The sequence below is a fragment of the Mytilus edulis genome, chromosome 12 (genome assembly GCF_963676685.1).
Source record: "Mytilus edulis chromosome 12, xbMytEdul2.2, whole genome shotgun sequence".
NCBI lineage: Eukaryota > Metazoa > Mollusca > Bivalvia > Mytilida > Mytilidae > Mytilus > Mytilus edulis.
The window spans coordinates 45,336,214-45,361,740 of NC_092355.1; the positions used below are offsets into that span (position 1 = coordinate 45,336,214).

Genomic DNA, 25,527 nt, shown 5'->3' on the forward strand with positions numbered 1-25,527 from the left:
ATCGAGTTTAACTTTATATCAAGTGGTATATTCAATTCTCACTTGTGATAAAACATTTATAGGTAACATTTACAAGCAATGCAGGGTTTATACAAGGGATTATACATGTACATATGTTTATGGGCCGCCGCCAAATAAGAAATTTGAAAGATACTCTTATTCAGTATGGGGATGGACACATACGCAACCACGTCTACTTTAGTATAGGGATAGACACATATACAACAACGTCTACTTTAGTAAAGAGATAGACACATATACAACAACGTCTACTTTAGTAAAGAGATAGACACATATACAACAACGTCTACTTTAGTAAAGGGATAGACACATATACAACATCACGTCTACTTTAGTATCGGGATAGACACATATACAACAACGTCTACTTTAGTATGGAGATAGACACATACACAACCACGTCTTCTTCAGTATTGGAATAAACATATACGCAAACACGTCTACTATAGTATGGGGATGGACACGTACACAAACACGTCTACTTTAGCATGGGCATGAACACATGCGCAATCACGTCTACTTTAGTATTGGGATAGACACATATACAACAACTTATACTTAAGTATGGAGATAGACACATACACAACCACGTCTTCTTCAGTATTGGGATGAACATATACGCAAACACGTCTACTTAAGTATGGGGATGGACACGTACACAAACACGTCTGCTGCAGTATGGGGATAAACATATACGCAACCATGTATACTTTAGTATTGGGGTTGGGGATGGGGGATGGATACATACGCAACAACGTCTTCTTCAGTATGGGGATGGACACATACGCAATCACGTCTACTTTAGTATGGGGATAGACATATACGCAATCACGTCTACTTTAGCATGGGGATAGACACATACGCAATCACGTCTACTTTAGTATGGGGATGGACACATACGCAATCACGTCTTCTTCAGTATGGAGGTAGACACATACGCAAACACGTCTACTTCAGTATCGGGATGAACACGTACGCAACCACGTCTACTTTAGTATTGGGATGGACACCACGCTATATATACCACGTCTATTTAGAGAGCTCATTGTCAGTCACATTTAGAGATTGACACTTATGCAGGCCATAATGGCATTTATTGTGCCAAATTATTTGTCAATAAAAGATTTCATTTTATTTTATTCGTATACTTTTATCCTTTATTGATACTCAATATTATATTAAAAAACTATTTTTTTATCAATTATAATGAATTTGACCATTTGCGAGGAAATAACTTTAAGTAATGTGTGTGAAAACTTCAGTTTTATTCGCGATGAGATACATACACTGTTATAAACTCTCGACCATATTGAGGGACATGTTTTCGCTATTGTGTCCTAAAAGGCTTTCCGAAATTTGCCCGTGGCTTATTTGGTTGTCTCTTCAGTACAATACGATAATGTTTGATTGTATCAGGCTATAAACTTGAAATCATTAAATCAAAATAATACCCTTCGTCGAACTTGATAATTGTTTAACAGTTTTCTGTGAATTTTGCAATATTATATTTTCATACTAATATCGACATTCATAATCATTTTAAATTTTTATATAGGAATATTATGCTTTCTTTCGCTTGACTGCTGATGATACTTTATATATACATAACTTGGTTGAATGCAGTTTGTTAGAAGTTATGACCAAATACACTGAAATATTAAATGAATGTTGATTGTTGACTTAGAGTTAAATAATAATTATATTTTGACTTCAGGTAAACTTCTATCTATAGTATAACACTACTTCACATTACTAACCATGTGTATACGTGTTTCTGTAGTATGATAATATTCATTACACATATGCATTGTTTTATGTAAAGATGAATCTTAGACCTGTGACTCCCTTGGTATTAATGTACTACATTATGATATTAACGTATAAATTTTAAATGAAGTGGGGCGTTGTTTTATAATATAAATGCTCCTTTTGTAATTGTAGATGACCAGTTCTAGTAATGAGACTCGTAATGAGCCTCATCTTTGTAGCATCGGTGTTATTAATGCTACATTTACAGGGAACATATACACGAGAATAGCAGTAAATACGTTATACTTTCAGTTAAAGAATATGTAGGTGTAGTATGCATACCATACATTTTATTAGAAATTTATATGTACAATGTAACTGTTCAATAGAGGAAAGGTTAAACGGAAAGTGACATTGCTTATTGAAAGAAGTTTTATCAAAAGTGAAATATCGAACTATATATTATTTATTTTCTGTTTTACAACAAATCAGTCACAGTTGTGTACACACGAATAGTCAAATTAGTATAGTGTATAGGTTATATCTTCATTTGACAAGATGTTGGAAAATTTAAATAGGACTGACTTATATTTTGGAATAATTCTGTCGACACCAGTTGTATTGTTATTGCTTTGGAGACGGAAAAATAGGTAACTACAGTTTTTATTGTATTAAACATTTATGCATCTTCTTAAGTCAAGCATATTTCATATTGATTTGGCTTTAGAAATGCATGCACTGTTCATATTTTGACTTTGTATTTTTTTATGTTTGTGCTTTTGCTGCATTGTTTTTCTTAATTAAACTTTTGAATTAATCAAAAAACGAAATTGTCATAATTCTGCTTTATTAAAGGTGTTAAAAGTCGCATATCATTAATTATGCCTGTTAGCTGAGACTTTTTTTGTATTCTTATACTAAGCAATCACAGTTACTGAAATTTTATAATAACAATGTAATTGTGGTAGTACCAATCAAGATTTGGCATTACTTGGTGTGTCAATAAGTCATTTTTTGTTGTTTTTTGTTTGTTGTTGTGATAGTTCATTTGTCGTCTGATTGACGCCTAAAACCGTGCCTCCTACTAGATACGTAAGGTTAAGGGGCCAATAACCTGTTAATTGTATCCTCACCACCATGTTAAAAATCTGGTTTGTGTTGACTAACATATATTACTGCTACTACCTTTAGAATCATTTTCTTTTTATATTGTACCGCCTTGTTGAATGGACTCTCCGTTCATCTTTGTAAGTGTGTATGTGTCTCTGTGCATCACCGTGTGCATACATTTGCTAGTTATTTTTATGCCCCACCTACGATAGTAGAGGGGCATTATGTTTTCTGGTCTGTGCGTCCGTTCGTTCGTCCGTCCGTCCGTCCGTCTGTCCCGTTTCAGGTTAAAGTTTTTGGTCAAGGTAGTTTTTGATGAAGTTAAAGTCCAATCAACTTGAAACTTGGTACACATGTTCCTTATGATATGATCTTTCTAATTTTCAACCCAAATTAAACTTTTGACCCTAATTGCACGGTCTACTGAACATAGAAAATGAAAGTGCGAGTTTCAGGTTAAAGTTTTTGGTCAAGGTAGTTTTTGATGAAGTTGAAATACAATCAACTTGAAACTTTGTACACATGTTCCTTATGATATTATCTTTCTAATTTTAATGCCTATTTATATTTTTTTACCAATTTCACGGTCCATTGAACATGGAAAATGATAGTGCGAGTGGGGCATCCGTGTACTTTGGACACATTCTTGTTTTACGTCATGTACATTTTTGTGTGTTAATCGTTATGTAAAATTAATTATTTGTTTATTTGAATATATGTTGAAAGGAGTCTCACACATTTTTTATGCTTGTACAAATTATGAATCATAATGTCAGGAATTCTATGTATCTGTTTCTTTTCATTGTGTTCTCCCTTTTTTAAACATCATTATCAAGAAAAAACATACTGGTAATAAGTATTATATTGATCTAAAATGTACAATCTAAACATGTCAAGAAAAATATGTCTACAGCATAGAGACATGTTACCTGTCTCATGCCAAATTGCACGGAGTTCCCAAATTGCATCCATTTAGCAAAAACAGCAGCGGTATTCTAAACGGTTTTCTTAGAGACTGGACGAAATATATTTTTATGATTTGACATTATGCATGTCTTTCAGAACAGCTAAACATGTTTAAATACACACAAAATGTGAACAGTATATAGCAACAGATATGTATTTACTGAAAATGTAAAATCAACAGAAAGCATGGAGCACTCTCTTACTGTTCTAAATATTTGGAGAAGTAAATCAAAGCATCAGTTATTTTAATTTTTACGGATGTGAATTTCAGCATGGATGTAATTTGGGTTATTACTTATTATAGAATCATGTTTCGTTTGGAGGTTGGCCCAAACCCATTTTTCTATAGATATATATATAAGCAATTAGGCAGCAACCATTTGATTTTCTGGGGGGGGGGGGGGGGGGGGGGGGGTGGCTATGTTTTTTTTGGAAAAAAAAGTTTGTTTCCAGTTTTTGGAGAAAAAAATAATTTGTTTTTGATTCTTAGAAAAAAAATTGTTTGTTTCACCCACAGCTGCCACTATATGTAATGCTAAAATTGAAAGAAAAAAGTTTGTACAGAAAAAAAACCCATAGACCCCCCCACCCCCCCCCACCCACCCCCACCCCCCCCCCCCCCGAAAATCAAATGGTTGCTGCCTTAGTAAAGCTGCTTTATTAAAATAAAGTATTTTCAAATAAGGATTTATAAGAAAATTAATAATTTACATTATTATACTGTGTGCGACAGCAAGTTTATAAATTATCAGTTAGTTTGCAGTCAAGGATATAGCAACGTTCAATATAATAAAATTGAAAATGGGAATAGGGAATATGTCAAAGAGACAACAACCCGACCATAGAAAAAACTACAACAGAAGGTCACTAACAAGTCTTCAATGTAGCGAGACATTCCCGCACCCGGAGGCGTCCTTCAGCTGGCCCCTAAACAAATATATACTAGTTCAGTGATAATGAACGCCATACTAATTTCCGAATTGTACACAAGAAACTAAAATTAAAAAAATACAAGACTAGCAAAGGCCAGAGGCTCCGGACTTGGGACAGGCGCAAAAATGCGGCGGGGTTAAACATATTTATTTAAATGCATAACAATACGCACATTTAAAATTCAATTCAAGAGAAGTCCGAGTCTGATGTCAGATGATGTAACCAAAGAAAATAAACAAAATGACAATAATACATAAATAACAACAGACTGCTAGCAGTTAACTGACATGCCAGCTCCAGACTTCAATTAAACTGATTGAAAGATTATGATTTCATCATATGAATATCATGCACAATCCTTGCCGTTAGGGGTTTAGTATCATACCATCATAACATATATGAGAAGAACATAACCCGTGTCATGCCAACAACTGGTTTTTTAATAAATATGTTTAGTTCCGATGCAAAGACCCTATAAGTGAATCAATATTAACACCAAAATAAGCAATCTTTAGTTACCTGACAACAGTATCGTAACTATATCCCTTCTTGATAAGTCTATTTAAAGGTTTTGTTAGTGCTGAGGTGAATACTGACATTTGTGTGCTTTATAAAGCATATTTCCATAAAAAATTGGATGTGAAATACCTGAACGTATAAGAAGTCTCTGCATGTTGAGCTATATTTACGAATGATGTCCTTATACCGATGATAAAATTTAGTAAATGTTTTGACTAGTTTGTGATATCGAAAACCCTGGTGTAATAATTTTTCAGTAATACATAAATTTCTCTCGTTAAAATCTAAAACATTGTTACATACACGAGCGAATCGTACAAGTTGAGATATATAAACACCGTAAGATGGTGACAATGGAACGTCACCATCTAAAAATGGATAATTAACGATAGGAAATGAAAAATCATCTCTTTTATCATAAATTTTAGTATTAAGCTTCCCGTTAGTGATATAGATATAAGCCTATTTTAAAATTGTAAGTGTAATTTCTTATCTAATATAAAAATTTCATACCATTTCAGAAAGAAACTTTTAAAATGATTTTCTATGATACGTATGTTTTATTCAAAATTTCTCTTTTTAAAAAACACTAATTTTCAAGGATCATTACATTTGAAATTAATAAAGTAATGCAAAACTTTGTAATGATTAAGTAGTGATTTTCTCAGATGTAAAAATTTTGATTATTAAAACTATTTTAAAATGAGACCAAATGCTCGAACTTAGCGGAATGTGTAATTACTGTAATTTCTAATATAGAATGAAATTCAAAACAGTGTGGCTGTGGCCATTGATTGACACATTGAATTCATCCATTGACTGGGACAATTTAGGTGAACGTTTGTATGTAACAACCACTGCTCACTATGTACTTTTTAAAGACACTTAAACTATGGGTCACCAAAGGTTCTCAACACCTTAATAAAGTAATTCGAAAAATTAATCAGAAATAACACGATGTTTTGATTTATATCAATTATATAAATCAAAACATAACGGTTATTCCTGATTAATTTTTCGAATTATTTTATAATTAAAGGCGTTAAGAAACCTTTGGTGGCCCCGCAGTTTAAATGTCTATCGTAAGTACGTCATGAACAGTGGTCGTTACAGACAAACGTTCACGTAAATTGTCCCAGTCAATGGATGAATTTAATGTGTCAATCAATGGCCACAGCCACACTGTTTTGAATTTCATTCTATTTCCCTTTAAACATTAAACCCTCTATGAACAAATTAGATGATATTGAATGTATTTTAATGCAGTATATTCGTAAATGTTTTCCGTTCAATTTAGTTTTATAATTTTAGAATTCTCGAAGAAGAAAAAAGATACCAAGTTGACAATAAAAACAATAAGTAAGGCACAAAACATAATACAGACAAACAACAGTCCATACAACACTTCAAAGAAAACTACAGATAATATCGTCAGCGCCAGTAAAACAATTGACTATTTATAACGCTAAAGGGTCACAAAAATAACAGTAACATGTGAAACGTTCCGCACTTTTCCCTAAAATTCTATTTTGAGGGAATGGTCCTTGTAAAAATTGTTTTTTATAAAGATGTGTTGAATAAAATATAAAAACCAAAAGTAAATCAAATTAACAAATTAACTGAACTCTAAGACAAATCCAGGGCAAGTCCATAACACTAACAAAACCAAACGTGATAAATCATAGGTACAAGTGAAAAATACTGCTATACCTCAAAGTAATGTCATGGTTTGATCAAACACTGTAGTTAATACCGGTCAAGTGATGCTTACAATGACTCTCAGTGTGGTAGTTAAAAAAACTCTATGTATTTGATGCGCTGAAATTGCAATTTAGAAAATAAAGTTTTCTATGCATGCTTTTTCGACTTTCTGATTTGAATTTCCCTTGGAGTTTGGTATTTTCCTTTTTTGTCCTTCGTTCACGTTTTAAATATTTATACCGCATCAATGGAGTCATGAACAAGTGTTATACTATTTTTTTTTATTTTTTTTTAAACCTAAATGAAATTACACGAACAAAGCAATTTTAAAGAGATAGAAATACGAAATATTAACTTTAAAAAGTCATCGTTTTCAAAGAGAAGCGAAACCGCAGAAACCATAAATTAATGAGTTTAACAACGTATAACTTTTTAAAGACTTAGAAGGTAACCATGCAGTAAATAGTACTATTAGGTTGGGCTATATGATATATATAATGCATAAAATACGATTTTATCAGATGACAAATAGAAGATATGTAACTGACGACAAACGGATGACAAAGAGATAATGTATACAAATACCATATATAGCCGTAAGCTGAAACATTATGTAACTGATGCGTGCTTAAGGAAACAATTATCAAACAAAACATATGTAATCTTTGTAATCAAATAATATGCTTTCGACAATGGGTATGTTCCATCTGCATCAGTGTACTAGTAATATATGTGACTGTAGGAATGTTTTTCGATTGAATGTGTGTTCGAGATAATTATTATAAAGTTCTCATCTTTTATAAATGGAATTAGCTAAGGATCGTAAAAGAAATATGAAATGAACATGCAATCTTAGTATGCGAGATTTGATGTTATTTACATTAGTAAGCTAATGTAACGGGACATGTTATACATGTTTATTGTTCATGTTGGACCTTGTCGTTCGGCATCAACAGATTAGTCTGTATCATATAACATAACCCGTTAACCATGGGAATCAGCTATACAATTATTATAAAATTGCCTTTCCAAAACATTATTGTCATGAACATTCTTTGGACGAGTTTTGTGAAAATAGTTGTATATAATTTGAGATTGCATGTTAGTTACGATAGTGCGTCCCTCTATTGTGTATCCTGTGGTATTTGTCGTTGATGAAACATGTTCGTTGTTTTTCTGCAGTTTGCATGTTGTGTTGACTTTTATATGTGTGTGCGTTTCTCTGTGATGAATATTCTTTCGTATGTGTGTGCTGTATTTCTGACACGTAGTGCGGTCATTTCAGCGATATTTTTAACATTGCCATAAAGCTGTAGGTTTGGCTAGCCATTAAACCAGGCTAGGTTCAATCAACATTTTTTTCTAAAAATGTTCTGTATCAAGTCCGGGATATGGCAGTTGTTATCACTCGTTTCTATATATGTTAGCCGTTTTTTTTTGTTCACTTCAGTGTTCCTGTTGTTTTCCTCTTATAGTTGATGTGTTTCCCTCGGTTTTATTTTGTAACCCAGATATGTTTTTTCTTAATCAATTTATGACCTTTATACACCGGTATAATACTGTTGCCTTTCTTTGCCTTTACTTCTGCATCTTATTCCACCAGTCATCAAATGTATATACATGTATAAATAAGATGATGTGGTATGAGTGCCAATGAGACAACTCTCAATCCAAGTCACAATGTATAAAAAGTTATAGGTAGAGTCTGTTTAATATTCAGATCTTTAATATTCACATACTACATTAATAATAGATTAAGGAATACCATTTGTACAGTTATTGCACGTTTTAAAACATGAAACCATTTCTTTGAATGTCTTGTCAGAAAAAAACATAAAACATAATAAAAATAAATTTTCTTCAAAATGAGAAAAACAAATTTTCCCTACATTACATTACTTCGGTCCTTGCTTGGAAGTGCTGACTGTCGTTGTCGACTTTTTCTGCTTCTTTGTTTGCATATTTGTTTGTTTTTATATAGTTATTAAGATTATAAAACAATGTTGACTGCTGTACCCCTTTTTATTTTTGATAATCTTACCCATTATGTCTATTTGATTTTTTTCACACATGATGGTCAATATAATGGAATTGATGCAACTGTCATACAAGTGAGAGGTTTAGCACGCTTTATAATCAGGTTTAATCCATCGAATCTGGAATATGACTGTTGTTATCCATTCGTTTGATGTGTTTGAGCTTTTAATTTTGCAATTTGATTAGGAGTTTCCTTTTTAAATTTTCATCGGAGTTCAGTATTTTTGTGATTTTTCTTTTTTGTACGAGTCCCGTTCTGGTGAATATATTTTGCTTTGAATCACCTTCGAAGAATTCATTTTATTATTAAATGAAAACATTTTTATAGGTATGCATTATATTTATTTATGAAGTCATTTCAATTCCTATAATGTTACTCATTCATCCAGAGATATAACATGATAATTATAACCTATCGGTATTTTTTTTAATGTTTTGATTTATTTGCAATGGTCTGATCATTTGGTCGATCCCTTAGCCTACACAGCGTGGGACAATTGACAATGGACTTATATTACTATGGTAGAGTTTGATTAATAGCAAGAATGTTTTCAAAATTAGGTTATCGGAATGAAAAACATTACCTAATAAAAAAAATACACATACATTAACTTCAGTACAAAAAACGTGCGTTTCTGGAGATTCTGATATTGTTCGAAATTAAGGGGGACCCCTTGAAGATTCTAATGAGAATATTATCTATCTTGAATTAGTTTAGATAAGATCTAGAATTAAGTCAAAACCCCTCCCTAGGTAACTTTTTTTTTGTTACAGAAAAATTAATCATGCACTATACTAGTAATAATTATCAAACATATTATTTTGTAAAGATGTTTTTATAAGACTGAAATTGTCTTATCAGTGGAGGTCGAATTAAAACATTTGAAAGTTGAATAGATATAGGAAGATGTGGTGTGAGTGCCAATGAGACAACTCTCCATCCAAATAACAATTTATAAAAGTAAACCATCATAGGTACGGTCTTCAACACGGCTCACACCGAACAACAAGCTATAAAGGGCCCCAAAATTACTAGTGTAAAACCATTCAAACGGGAAAACCAACGGTCTAATCTATATAAAAAAACGAGAAACACGTACAAATTACAAAAACAAACGACAACTACTGTACATCAGATTCCAAAATAATAGCATTGAAAACCTAAAAGTCCGATTAGTTGTGCGACGAATACAATCTATGCCTGTGATAGACAAACCTTAGCAATTAATTAACCATAACCGGTTTCCAACAAACCATATTAACTACAAATACAGATTGCCATTTTATTACCGATGTTTAAAACTAACTTTGAGGGCGGGAAATTGCTTTCCAATTGGAAAATAGTTATCAAAGGTACCAGGATTATAATTTAGTACGCCAGACGCGCGTTTCGTCTACATAAGACTCATCAGTGACGACGCGCGTCTCGTCTTTGAAATTGGCAAACGAGACCCAATTTAAGCTTCTTTGATGTGGTTTTATAAAGAACAGAATATTTCAATATCTTTTTATGATTATAATGTATATACTTTTTATTGTAATATTTGATATCAAAGGCTTGTAGCTTCGATACGCAAACAACTTCTACTAAAAAGGTAACTCATTTTTAATTGATTGAATGAGTGTGATGTAAATTCAAGATTTGCTTTACTGGTCTATATGTAGGTAAACATTTTCACCAAGGAAACTCACCTATTCATATATTTCCATGCATGTTTGTTAAGGTTTTACAATAGTATTAGATTTTGTTATAAATTGCATATCCGTCCTGACTTATGTATGAATGGTCTAATCCTTTGTTTTTTTTTCTAGTTCACTTCCTCTTAAGTAAATTGAGAATAAGTGGTAGTAAGAAAAGAAAAGGAAAGGAAATTCTTATTGTTTGTTAAAATTAAAAATATATGTATATATCTATAAATGGGAGAACCCATAAAATACAAGGTGAAGGCAAAAAACACCCACCTTGTTCACCTATATTTAAATACAACTGAAGAGTATAAATGTTCAGCTTTATAGAATTTAATGGCAATTGACATCATGTATAAACTACCTTCTTCTTCGGGAGCAATCCTTATCCCAAGTATTGTCATAATCTTTTCACTTCTACTTTGGAAGAAATTAGCAAAAACGTGAGTATTTTACCATGATTTATAATGTTAAAATTAAGTCAAATATTTTTCTCAAAAGCTTTCTTTGTGTTTATCTTTCAATTTTTGATACTTACAATATTTCGGGAGTAATTGATTTCTAGAAGACTTCTTTTTGTAAGACACGAGTAATGGATTGTATTGTAATGACCGACTATTCTTCATCAGTGGATTGGTGTCTTTGTATCTTTTTTTGTATCTTTTTTTGTTTCTTTTATCTATATTTCCTTGAGTGAAAAAGTCTTAATTTTTTTTTGTATCTTACATACATCATTATTTACAACGTTGATACTTTTGCCATATGAGAACGAAGATGGTCATTATAGTGCTGCAAATTTATATTATTTGTAAGTTAACTTGTTACAAAGTAGTATAATTGGTTAGAATATTAAGGGAATAAAATAGACGCAAAAACAGAAACGCAAACATCATGAAATTAACTTGCAATACAAATTGAACAGGTTTTCTTATAATGTTTTTAAAATAGAATGAAATGTGTATCAGTACCATTTGCTAACACATTGTTTCTTGTTTATCAAGATGACGACCGTTTGAAATCCTGTGTTGAAGGCGGAATCTTTGAAGACGGAATATTCATTCATTTTTATTGTTTTGCAGACTTGTTTATTTTTTCTTCTTCTTTTAAACACAGTAACTTTCTTCATTTTGTTAGGCAAAATATTTTCATTTGTATCCTGTCTTAGACAAGGTTATTGTATCCTTATTTTTAACTCTGTATCAATAATATTGATTGATATGATTAGACTTTAACTTTACAATAATGGCCTTCGATTTTCATTTTGTTGTAGAGGCCTGGTTTGGAGAAAATCATATCGTATACATTTTATATATATACATATATGTATAATTCAGCTATATAGTTAGATAAGGGGATAAGGCGACAGCACAATGAAAGGCGATTTAGCCATAGAAGTTAAAAGAAATACACAAACCGGAAAATAATAAAAGTGAAGATTTAGTCCACGATAGTTATATACAAACAAATGTAAAAAAAAACTTCGTAGGATAAATATTACTGCTCGACAATTGTCATTGTGAATGTCTTATCAATAAACAATACAATAGTTATTTGTTTCTAAAATCGGCTCACTTGTATATATATAACTTTTAAACAGGTTAACTAAATCTGAGTTCTTGGAATTCATAATACATATATATGTAGTATATAAGGTTTTTTGGAAACAGAACACGTTTGACCGCTCTGGGTGTTTCATTATTATTTACCGAAAAAGAATATAAATATTTTTTTCCATAATTATCAACTGAAAAGGCATAAATATTATTTTTCATTATTATTTCCTAACAAAAGGCTTTCAGTTCTGTAAGATCGACAGCTGAGACAAGTTCTTATTCAATGTTTTTGATGATTCCAAATCGTGGTTATGTAGGTAGTTCATCGAAACGTAGTAAATAGCAAGCTAACGTGTACGTTAAGATTAGATATTTATGTTTTGTATGGCAAAGACGATTAATTTTAATTATCGTTTTAAGTAAATATTTTGTATTATGTGATTGATTTTATCTTACGGTGAAGGTATGTCCTTGGTAATTTTCAAGTGATAAGGCAATGTAAACGTTAAGGCCTAAAATCTGAAACTTAAATTTAAAACTTAGATAAGACTGCAGTATACGAAATATTAACCTTTTACTTTCAAAAAGGGAATAACATGTAATAAACATATCTCATGCCGATTTCTGATCCGGTGATTTACGTTAGGTTATCCGTTTGTTTGGGTTTTTTTTGTTCTTTTATTTTGTTATTTTTGTTTGGGTTTTTTTCTGATATGATATGATAATCATAAAAACAAATATTGCACCTATTCAACATAAACAACTGAGACATTCTTAAAAGTTTTCTTTGGGAATAAAAAATGTGTATTTAAATTATTTGACATTATACACGTCTTTCAAAATAGGTGAATATTTTCAAATATACACTAAAAATTTCAGTTTATATCAACAGATGAAGCTTTCAATGGAAAAGAAAAAAGTACGAAAACACCGCCATGCGACGATCACAAAAAGTCATCTTTTAAAATTGAACAAAAAATATGTTACATCCATTTTAAAATAAATTAATAGTGACTATGTACTAATGTCAAATTGTTCTAAATCTTTGAAAAAATAAAACAAAACATCTGTTATTTGATTTTTAATGATGTGAATTTAAGCATGGATGCAATTTGGGTACTCCTCATTAAGGAATCATAGATAGTTTGGAGGTCGATTCTAACCCATTTTTCTATGACTCAATATGGTAAAAAAATCAAAATGGGTTATCTACATAAAAAAAACCGGATACGCCTACAAAATTAACACAAAATGGAAACTTTTGTCTTGATCATAAGAATAACTTAAAAAAAACTGTCAAAATAGGGTACCGGCACGTTATATAAATAAAAAAGACGTGATTTGTTAAACGATCGTGGATATGTATTTAACGAATACATTGCATATATTCGTTTGTAGAGTGAGAATGTTCAATTTGTTTCGATCGTAAAGTGTTTTAATTTTTTCCACATCAGTCCTTCGTCTTGTCGATATATGTTGTATATAATTTTTTTGGGACATTTTATCAAGGTCAAGCCATTCTAAGACCCGGTGGATGTGTTTTGGTTGATACTTTAATCTGGGATTTATGTATAAACCGTTATTTGTTGCTTGCTTTCTAGCTTTTAGCTAGTGTCAGTTTATGAATTGGTACTGTTGGTCAACTGTCTTTTTATTTGTTGTCTTTTTGTTATTTGTTAGTGCCAATCTGACTAGTCAAATCATAAAACAGGTCGTTCTTTAGTTGTTTGAACTGTTGAGAATTTTGTCATGTCGGGGACTTTTTTTGGCTACTTTATGACATGCACTTGCTCATATTTACGACCATATAATAACATATAGTTGATAGTTGTCATCCCGCATCATTTTATTCTATGATGAATATTACATGGGAAGTCAGGAAAAATCAGAATATACCAATCAGAAATTTGAAAAACTGAAAAAGAAAGACAGCACAATGGCCATATTAAAAAGAAGGAAGGAACAAGCAAAAATAAGAAAACAAGAAGATGTGATAAGAATGTCAATGGGTCAAATCTCAACAAAGACACAAAAAACACAGAAATTAACAACTAAAACATAAAGTCCAAACGTCCATAAAAATCCACAATGCAATACACAGAAACAGTTTTGCCAACGCTTACCTCGTCGAAAACCTGATGGGCGTCAAGTTGGTTACCTATTCCCTATTCCCTATTCGTTACCTATTCCCTATTCCCTATTCGTTGCCTATTCGTTACCTATTCCCTATTCCCTATTCGTTACCTATTCGTTACCTATTCCCTATTCCCTATTCGTTACCTATTCCCTATTCCCTATTCGTTGCCTATTCGTTACCTATTCCCTATTCCCTATTCGTTACCTATTCGTTACCTATTCCCTATTCCCTATTCGTTACCTATTCGTTACTTATTTGATTTTAAATATCCTTCCTCCTTTTTAATTATGGCATGGAATAGTTTAATATGGCTGCCGTTACCATGGAAACGGCACAATTGTGAAAAAAATGAGCTTTTGGTTTTTGGTGAACTGTTTGGATATGCTTCAACTCAGAATCATCATATTTTAAAACAATGTAGGTGCCCACTATATACAGGTGTTGGATGATTTTGGCGATCATTGGAACTACTATGTTGCCATGGAAACTACACCAAAATTTTCAAAATGCTCAAAATGCTCAAAACTTCATGAAACTTCACAGTAATGATGAGCAACATTGGAGTTGGAATTTCCAAAATAGGTCTTGTTACCATGGAAACAATGCAAAAAGGTCAAAAATTTCAAAAATAAGAATTTTCCGCAAACTGGATGAAACTTTACAGGAATGGGAACTGGCATAGGCAGAGTTGGATTTTGAAGTTAGAATTTTCAAAATGGCCGCCGTAACCATGGAAACAGCAAAAATATCAAAAATTCAAAATGTTCAAACTTAATGAAACTTTGCAAAAATGTTACTAGACATCTGTAGATGCTCTCTTTGACTTTGGAATTGTCAAAATGGCTGTCGCTCACCTGGTAATAGGGGGAAGGGGTGCCTTCCGTTATTGCTAGCAATTACAAATCTAGTTGTTAATAGTCTTACATATGGTAATAGTTCTGAATTGGTTGAGGTAAAATGATCTTTTTATGACCTATTTATATGTGTTTGTGCTCAACCGATCCTTTTACTTCATGTTCGATACGCATTTGTTCCTTACTTGTTTTTTATACGTTCTACCTTTTAACTGCTTTATGTCCGTATGTTTGAAGATGGATCTTGGTTCGACGGGATGAAATCACCGTGTTAGCGCTTGCGTAAAAACGAAGATGTGGTATGATTACCAATGAGACAACACTCCACATTAGACCAAAATGACACAGAAATTATCAACTATAGTTCACTATACGGCCTTCAACAATGAGCATAGCCCAAACCGTGTAGTCACCTATAAAAGGCCCAGACATGACAACCTCATACAATTCAAACAACAAAACTGACGGCCGTATTTCATATACAAAAAAATAAACGGAAATATGTAACACAAAAACAAACGATAACTACTTAATTTCAGGCTCTTGTCTAGGGACAGGCACATACTTACATAATGTGGTAGAGTTAAACATGTAAGCAGGGTGTACATCGTTTCGGAGCATGCTATTACCTTGTGTAATTCGTTCCATCACTCGCTTATAATTCGCTTATAATACGTGTATCTTACGTTGCACCTTTTAAAACATGATTTTCAATTGTTTTGTTGTCTCTGGTGAAAGATTTGGGCTCTTAGAGGTGATATAACTCTATAAGTGCATTTGTATCCGTTCCAGCGGTCGGATAATACCCTGTTAAATATTCGTTACTAATTCGCTTTTAAAAAGTTTGTTGTACGTTGCACCTTTTAGAAAAGGATTTCCAATTGTGTTCATATCTCTGGTGGTAATAATATGTTCTTATAGATGAAATACCCCTATAAGCGCATATGTACTCGTTCCAGCGATCGGTTAATACCCTGTTACCTATTCGTTACCTATTCGTATTAACCGAGCGCTGGAACGGGTACATGCGCGCTAATAGGGTCATTTCATGTCTAAGAACACATTCTTACCAGCAGAGACCTGAACACAATTAAAAAACGATTTATTTCAAGGTGCACCGTATACCCCGCGCATTAAAAGCGAATAGGTAACGAATAGGTAACAGGTTATTTACCGAGCGCTGGAACGGGTACATGCGCTCTAATGGGGTCATTTCATCTCTAAGAACACATTGTTACCGTCTGAGACCTGGACATAATTGAAAATCCTTTTCTAACAGGTGAAACGTATAAAAAAATGTATTATAAGCGAATAGGTAACGAATAGGTAACGAATAGGTAACAGGGTATTAACCGAGCGCTGGAACGGGTACATGCGCGCTAATAGGGTAATTTCATCTCTAAGAACACATTCTTACCACCAGAGACCTGAACACAATTAAAAAACGATTTATTTCAAGGTGCACCGTATACCCCGCGCATTAAAAGCGAATAAGTAACGAATAGGTAACAGGTTATTTACCGAGCGCTGGAACGGGTACATGCGCTCTAATGTGGTCATTTTATCTCTAAGAACACATTGTTACCATCAGAGATATGAATTTAATTGAAAATCCTTTTCTAAAAGGTGCAACGTTCAACAAACGTACTATAAGTGAATAGGTAACGAATAGGTAACGAATAGGTAACAGGGTATTAACCGATCGCTGGAACGAGTACATATGCGCTTAAAGGGGTATTTCATCTATAAGAACATATTATTACCACCAGAGATATGAACACAATTGGAAATCCTTTTCTAAAAGGTGCAACGTACAACAAACTTTTTAAAAAGCGAATTAGTAACGAATATTTAACAGGGTATTATCCGACCGCTGGAACGGATACAAATGCACTTATAGAGTTATATCACCTCTAAGAGCCCAAATCTTCCACCAGAGACAACAAAACAATTGAAAATCATGTTTTAAAAGGTGCAACGTAAGATACACGTATTATAAGCGAATTATAAGCGAGTGATGGAACGAATTACACAAGGTAATAGCATGCTCCGAAACGATGTACACCCTGCTTACATGTTTAACTCTACCACATTATGTAAGTATGTGCCTGTCCCTAGACAAGAGCCTGAAATTAAGTAGTTATCGTTTGTTTTTGTGTTACATATTTCCGTTTATTTTTTTGTATATGAAATACGGCCGTCAGTTTTGTTGTTTGAATTGTATGAGGTTGTCATGTCCGGGCCTTTTATAGGTGACTACACGGTTTGGGCTATGCTCATTGTTGAAGGCCGTACAGTGAACTATAGTTGATAATTTCTGTGTCATTTTGGTCTAATGTGGAGTGTTGTCTCATTGGTAATCATACCACATCTTCGTTTTTACGCAAGCGCTAACACGGTGATTTCATCCCGTCGAACCAAGATCCATCTTCAAACATACGGACATAAAGCAGTTAAAAGGTAGAACGTATAAAAAACAAGTAAGGAACAAATGCGTATCGAACATGAAGTAAAAGGATCGGTTGAGCACAAACACATATAAATAGGTCATAAAAAGATCATTTTACCTCAACCAATTCAGAACTATTACCATATGTAAGACTATTAACAACTAGATTTGTAATTGCTAGCAATAACGGAAGGCACCCCTTCCCCCTATTACCAGGTGAGCGACAGCCATTTTGACAATTCCAAAGTCAAAGAGAGCATCTACAGATGTCTAGTAACATTTTTGCAAAGTTTCATTAAGTTTGAACATTTTGAATTTTTGATATTTTTGCTGTTTCCATGGTTACGGCGGCCATTTTGAAAATTCTAACTTCAAAATCCAACTCTGCCTATGCCAGTTCCCATTCCTGTAAAGTTTCATCCAGTTTGCGGAAAATTCTTATTTTTGAAATTTTTGACCTTTTTGCATTGTTTCCATGTTAACAAGACCTATTTTGGAAATTCCAACTCCAATGTTGCTCATCATTACTGTGAAGTTTCATGAAGTTTTGAGCATTTTGAGAATTTTGAAAATTTTGGTGTAGTTTCCATGGCAACATAGTAGTTCCAATGATCGCCAAAATCATCCAACACCTGTATATAGTGGGCACCTACATTGTTTTAAAATATGATGATTCTGAGTTGAAGCATATCCAAACAGTTCACCAAAAACCAAAAGCTCATTTTTTTCACAATTGTGCCGTTTCCATGGTAACGGCAGCCATATTAAACTATTCCATGCCATAATTAAAAAGGGGGAAGGATATTTAAAATCAAATAAGAAACGAATAGGTAACGAATAGGGAATAGGGAATAGGTAACGAATAGGTAACGAATAGGGAATAGGGAATAGGTAACGAATAGGCAACGAATAGGGAATAGGGAATAGGTAACGAATAGATAACGAATAGGGAATAGGGAATAGGTAACGAATAGGTAACGAATAGGGAATAGGGAATAGGTAACGAATAGGCAACGAATAGGGAATAGGGAATAGGTAACGAATAGATAACGAATAGGGAATAGGGAATAGGTAACGAATAGGTAACGAATAGGGAATAGGGAATAGGTAACGAATAGGCAACGAATAGGGAATAGGGAATAGGTAACGAATAGGGAATAGGGAATAGGTAACCAACTTGACGCCCATGAAAACCTGGGCCGAGCACATACGTGTGAACTGTGGAAGGGTAAGCGACTCCTACTCCACTAGTTTGTATTAGGTTTTGAACATTTTTGTGTGCTAGAACATCACTTCAGAAATGTTATTTATCGAAATTAGTATCTGGTGCAACAAAATTGTTAGTCGTTACTGTTAATGCCATCTCGGGGTACTTTTTAATTAAAATACGGGTATCTTCTTAAAGGATCTTAAAAAGGAGGTTGTTAACAGATTTTAAACTGTCCTACTTTCAACATCGATAGACCTTCCTATCGAATACTATTTCTCATGCAACATAATACATATGTATATAACATTTATGCTTGTTTTAATTTATTGCAGTTCAAATTCTGAAGTCGTACATCCAAAAGACACAGTAATATTTCATCAGCCAGGGAGAGGACCTTTTGCTCCTAGCTTATCGCCATTTGTTGTTAAACTAGAAACATATCTGCGGATGGCAAAAATTCCTTATCAGGTATTATGACGCTCTGTGGAAAGCAAAAAGTAGAATCACAAAAATACTGAACTCCGATGAAAATTCAAAATGAAAAGTCTTACTCTAATGTCAAAATCAAATGATAAAACACATCAAACGAATGGACACCAACTGTCATATTCTTGACTTGGTACAGACATTTATGCAACAATACATTAATGACTGTATGGTTTACAATAGAAACAGGAATGTGAACACTGTTGCCCATTACAGAAAACTGTTATTTTCAAAAGAGGAAAAGGCTAAACACTACCACGTGTACATTTAACTGTTCCAAGTCAGAAAACAATGATGTTGTTATGTATGTTGTAAATTGTTCTTTATTATCCGGTTGTTGTATCATTGAAGTATACCCAAACTGCAAAAACCACCACAATTGCATAACTATAACTATTCGAGTATGACCAATATCATATACAAAAAGATTTGCTGAAATAAGATGTAAAATAAAAATATATTAATGTGAGTAAAATATATTTTGTGATAGGTCAATATTTTTGAATAACTATAAATATAAGTAAAATCACCAAAAGAAGTCAAATATCTTAATTTGACCATGTTTCGGACTCAATAATGACGTCACAACGACTAACATGACCCTTATATACCATCCATACATTCATCAATAAAATTACCAAAATATTGAAAAAGATTATCGAATTTCATTATCTATTTCATTTCATGACATAAATTATTTATTATGTTAGTGGAATGTTTGTTATTTTTCGTGATATGATCACTCTTTTCCCTATGTTTTTTTATGTTTATATTTGTAATTCTTCACTGTCTGTATTAAATGTTGTATTTGTGTTTGCTTGACCCATATGGGTGTATTTTGCAAATAAAAATTATTATTTAATTGTAAAATTGCAATGAAAGTACTTCGGATATAAATTTTTCACATATTGTGGTTTGTGTGGTTTTATATCGAAACCAAATCCATATGAAGATACTTGTCGTAAAATATGTAATTTTGAAAAAATAAAAAATACGTATGATGTGATCATTTCCGTGTAACGTACGTGCATGTTTGACCAGGATTGAAGAGATCTCATTTTAAAACATATAAACGCCCCTGTGAACTCAGTAGCACATGAAAGGTAAAAATGCAGTCGTCAAGTGCACATATTCGTCATGACAAATTCCTTTACTTTAATGCAGGAAATCATATATCAAATACTTAGTATACGAATCAATACATGCATTATTGGATTTTAAGTGTAAACCTATATCTAAAAGTGTGAAATAGAGGATAGGTGATCCTAAACGAAAAGGATTACGGAGCAGCATTAGAAGTAATGATTAAACACTAACATAATATTTGATAAACAATAAAATCATTAAAAAAAACAAAATGATTTATATTTTAAATTTCGTAGAAGTGGAAAGACAACTTTTTGAAAAGTGTAAATCCTTAAAGATTCCTTAAAAAAACGAAAAATTATGTGCAAACGATTGTTTACAAGCCAATTTGTTGAATTTTTTAATCTGTCAAAATAATAAACACTATTATGTTATTTTCATATTTGTGCTAATGTCTTTATGTGTCATATAAAACCTGACTTTTTTCAGAATTTACATGATAGTATAAGAGGATCAAAAGGAAAGATTCCATGGATAGAATACAATGATGTAACAATACCTGACTCCCAGTTAATTATAGAGTATCTCAATAAACTGAGGGATGTTGATCTTGACAAACACTTGACAGAAGAACAACAAGCTGTGGCAGTAGCTTTCCAACGAATGGTAGATGAACATACGTACTGGTACGGAATTGTTTTAATTATAATAAAGATAGAAGAAAAACATGAAGTTATGTTCGAAGAAATATAAAAACACAATGAAACGGATTTATCTAAACGCACGGAAAACCATACATTGAGTTTATATGTGTACTTCATTTTGTATTTATGGATCATATAGGCATTTTATAATTGGTCCTTTCTGATTTTCTCTCATTTTAACCTTTTATATCTAACCATACAATATTGCTAACCCCATCGTTGAATTGAAGGTGGTATAAGACCATATTGACAAGTTGTTTTTAATTTTCTGGGTTTTTGGTTGTTGTGTTTCGTAGATAGTTAGTTATATCATTGGAAAAATATCCACTCTTTTTACATATTATTATATTGTGTGAATATATTTAAGAATTGCTGCTTTCTCTTTAGATTATGCGTTATGTTTTATCTTTAAATAGGTTAATGGTAATAAACAGATGGAAATATGATAGTGAAATGAGAGAATTTAAATTGAGTAACTGGTCATGGTTGAAACTAACGATTGCACGATGGTTTGTTAACAGTCAGACACACCAACAAGGTCTGGGGAGACATAATAAAGAAGAAGTCATGGCAATATTAAATAAAGATTTTCACAGTTTATCTACATATCTAGGTAAGTTTTATTTTCCATATTTTATATTTACGGTTATTTTTCTTAAACACGGTTGCCAAGTTGATATTTTTATAATAACTTTACATGGATGTTTCATTATGAATCTGTTCTTTTGATTGGCAGACCATAATCAAATATAACTTATAAGATGATGTTTTATTTTTTATGATAAAATACCACACCTGTTGCTGAACGTTCTTATTAACACAATACTACAACACTGAGTAGGAAAGTTTTATTCAAAACAGATGAAAAACTTGATTTGGCTCATGATTCCTTTGAGTATCAGAATGTAATCATAAAATTTAAATATTTCGTTCTGTAGTCTCATGAACTTGTAAAAGCATCAGAAATTTTTTATTGATATCAAATGTGCTCCGGTCAAAGTTTTAACGCTACTTTAAAACAAGAAAAATAAGCATTCAATACTTAAATAATTTTCTAACTTTTTTTAACAATTGCAATTAAAAGTCAAGTAACTTAAACAATGCTTAGCTATGCTAAGTGTTTATATGATGAAAAGAACATTTTTTTAGTATTTCCTAAAATAAATGTTTTGTTCTTCTTCATAAGAAGTGATTGATAATAAGGAAATTTAGATCTAATGCGTTCTGACTGAATGGCTGCGTAGTTGTAAATCGCTAACAGTCAAGCAGATACCAAACTTTAGCAAGGATTTTACTGCAGGGCGGTCAGAGGTTATGGAATTATCTTAATAATAATTTCTTTACGTCAGTTAATCTTTGGGGTAAAGAGAATGTCAGACATCACGTTAACAATTCCCCGTAACAAGTACAGTGTGTATGTTTAAATTATGTAAAAACGATCTCGGTTTATCATATGGTTGATTGGTTGATGGTGTTTAATTGATGGAGGAAGCCGGAGTGTAGGAAAACTAACAATCCTAGTCAATTAAGATTTGGAGTGCATGGTTTTATTGCAGTTGAAGTGATTTCTATCAAGGACACAGACCATCCGGTCAGATTTTCTTATTTATACTTAAGCACACAGTTATAATGTGGTGTTTATTTGTCGATCAACAGAATATGTCTTTATATATTTACAGGAAAAAAGAAATATATATTTGGTGACATACCAAGTGAATTAGATAGCAGCATATTTGGACAGCTGTCACAATTTCGATGGCATTTGCCTCTATCAGATATCACAGATTTATTTCGTAAGTAAAAAATCATTTACAAAGTTCAGTGATAGATTAGATACTCTAATGTTTGATATTATGTATACAATTATAAGGATTGAATAAACTTATAATGAATGATAAGTTTCGTGAAAATAGAAATCCAATATCAATTGTATTTATTTTTTTCAATAACAAAACATTCAGGGGAAATAACCGAAAGACCTCTACCAAACATACAAAATATGTATTTTGATTTTACATTTGCTTGCACCTTAATGATAAATATATCACCATTGATTGATTGATTGATGTTTGACACGACTTCTAGTGCATTTCGTTTCGGTCAGTTTTTTAATGGGGAGAAAACCAAAATGCCCAGAGGGAATACTAACCTTCGGTAGGAAAACTGACAAACCTAGTCAACTGATTGGAATCGAGAACACCTGCCGTGCACGAGATTCGAACCCGCAACCTTAATATTGACAAACTTGTGGTACAGTAGTTCGACTACTTATTTTTCTCTTGATAGACCACTCGACGAGCCATCTTGGGAAGTAAGATATAATGATTTGCGTTTATCAACTTTACGGTGACGGGGCCAATCTGTCTTGAGAGTTATAGTTTGACAGGTTATCATAATTAGGAAAACTGTTTTATCCATTTTATGACTATTTGATATATATGATTTTCATGGGTAACCCGTATATTTTTCAGAGCGATATCAAAATCTTGATCAATATTGTCAACAAATGAAGAATGCATTTTGGCCAGATTGGAATGATTGCGTCAAATATCCAGTTGATGAAAATAGCGGAATTGTAAAAAACAAAACGAATGGCACTACTTTTTAGATCATATTCTGCTTAAAGGGTGGACATACAAACTAGTCTTTCAATTTTTATTTTCTGTTTTATTTTGTATTTATTTTGTAATAAAAAAATGTTAAAAAGACAGGAAATTATTACTTTGGTAATTTCGGAAGATGTGTGTTCATTGGCATCATTTCCTGTTTAAAATATATTTGAGATGCATGTTGTGAATAATTTAACATAGATGACACAAGATATACCAATTACACCAAAATCTATAACTGACCACAACAGTAAAATTTGAACAAGAACCATGAAGAGTTTATATATAAACCTTTGGCGGGGAGAAACGAGTTAACCAAGTAATCACCCAACCTCTCTGTTCTTCTCCGATTGGTTATTTCTTCATAATCAACATGTGTTTCGGTTGTTCACAGTTATTCCTTTGATCTATACGTGAATGGTAACATCAAATTTACCTTGCCTTTTTGTTACTGTTCGATTGTCGAGTCGTGGGGAAAGGTAACAGCAAATAATGTGCAATTCAAAGAGGTTTAAAAATGCCATCAAAACTCTTTAGAGACAGATTCAATAATTGTACTTGCGATAGGATATTTCTCGAATCTTGGTCTCGCGCTTCAAGAAAGGTAGGGTATTTTTCACACAAAGACCATTTCCAAAATGTATTCCACAAACTTTGTTAACATTCCTTATGCGACAGCTTGGTGTCTATTTTTAAGATTCTAAATCTTATTTTGAAGTACCTTTTGAATGCTCATTACTATAATTTTGCAGGTTTTTGGCAAAGTTTGAGAAGTTTCGCAAAAATTAATAAAGGGACATTTTATTTTGATTGGTCTTATGGTATATGTCGATGCACATAATTACAATTACGTATCGCAGTAAAATATATGATATAGTATTAAGAACCTCTATCGTCAACAACAACGTATAACGCTGAATAAGGTTTTGGTCTTGATTTTAAGGGAAATGTCTGAAATGGTTGTAAAAACTTAAATTGTATAATCTTAATGATAACTTAATTATGAAATAAAAACAATATGTATTTATAAACATCAAAGTTGTTATGTATCTCAAAAGAGAGGCGAAATGTACATTCACACTAATAAGTAGAAAAAAATGGCAACCCAACGGCTAAAAACCTAAAGATAAACAGACAAACAATAGTACACAAACAACATTTAGATGACATGTCCTCAGAATATACATATTCTATCTTGAAGACAAATTTCAAACTTACGAACACTGAAAAATAGGGCTTTCTCGCTCTAGGATTTGAAGTGTTTCAGAACGGAAAACTCCTTTCTTAAAACAATTAAGCAAAATGAATGTGTCTGGTATTTTATCAATGGTTATTGTTATTTGTTTATCTTCTTTTAGAAAAGGCGTATTGTGAGAGAAGCTCTTTTTAAGTGTGCTACTTCCCGCTTAGGTCAGACCGGGTTTTTTAATGATTGTGAGTTCAACCGAATTACCATGATGGTATATTCCTACGAAATTTCCTGTAAAAGTTGTCTAACTGGATTGTTTCTGAACTTGACGTTAGGTATAAGTTATTACTTCGTGTTGAAGGGATTGTTTCACTTTTAGATCTTTAAGTTTTGGGGTTTTTTTATGTTTGTGCAGGGTTTTTTTTTATTGATTGTTTTCCTTTGAATATGAAATTGGAAACAGTCTTTAATAGACCTTTCGTCAGAAATATTAAGAGCAAAGTCTGGACTGGACAAATATGACTTAAT

General features: G+C 32.4%; 1 protein-coding gene across 2 annotated transcripts; it reads left to right on the forward strand.

Moving 5' to 3' along the window:
- The first annotated feature begins 1,895 nt into the window (after positions 1 to 1,895).
- Positions 1,896 to 23,909, forward strand: LOC139498583 (failed axon connections homolog). Of its 2 annotated transcripts, none has more exons than XM_071287035.1 (6): positions 1,896 to 2,420; positions 19,258 to 19,393; positions 20,987 to 21,183; positions 21,618 to 21,814; positions 22,881 to 22,994; positions 23,673 to 23,909. In XM_071287035.1, exons 1-6 carry the CDS (start codon positions 2,329 to 2,331, stop codon positions 23,807 to 23,809), a joined length of 873 nt encoding a protein of 290 aa, XP_071143136.1. In that variant the 5' UTR covers positions 1,896 to 2,328; the 3' UTR covers positions 23,810 to 23,909. The 2 variants fall into 2 exon arrangements, with proteins under 2 accessions (XP_071143136.1, XP_071143135.1); XM_071287034.1 differs by lacking the exon at positions 1,896 to 2,420 and adding an exon at positions 11,015 to 11,165.
- Positions 23,910 to 25,527: the final 1,618 nt, after the last annotated feature.

Excerpts from the sequence above, each read along its gene's own strand:
- LOC139498583 (XM_071287034.1), top strand. The coding sequence starts at position 11,059 with ATGGCAATTGACATCATGTATAAACTACCTTCTTCTTCGGGAGCAATC. Across the intron at positions 11,166-19,257 it reads TGGAAGAAATTAGCAAAAAC|TTCAAATTCTGAAGTCGTAC; the intron begins GTGAGTATTTTA and ends AATTTATTGCAG. Across the intron at positions 19,394-20,986 it reads TGGCAAAAATTCCTTATCAG|AATTTACATGATAGTATAAG; the intron begins GTATTATGACGC and ends GACTTTTTTCAG.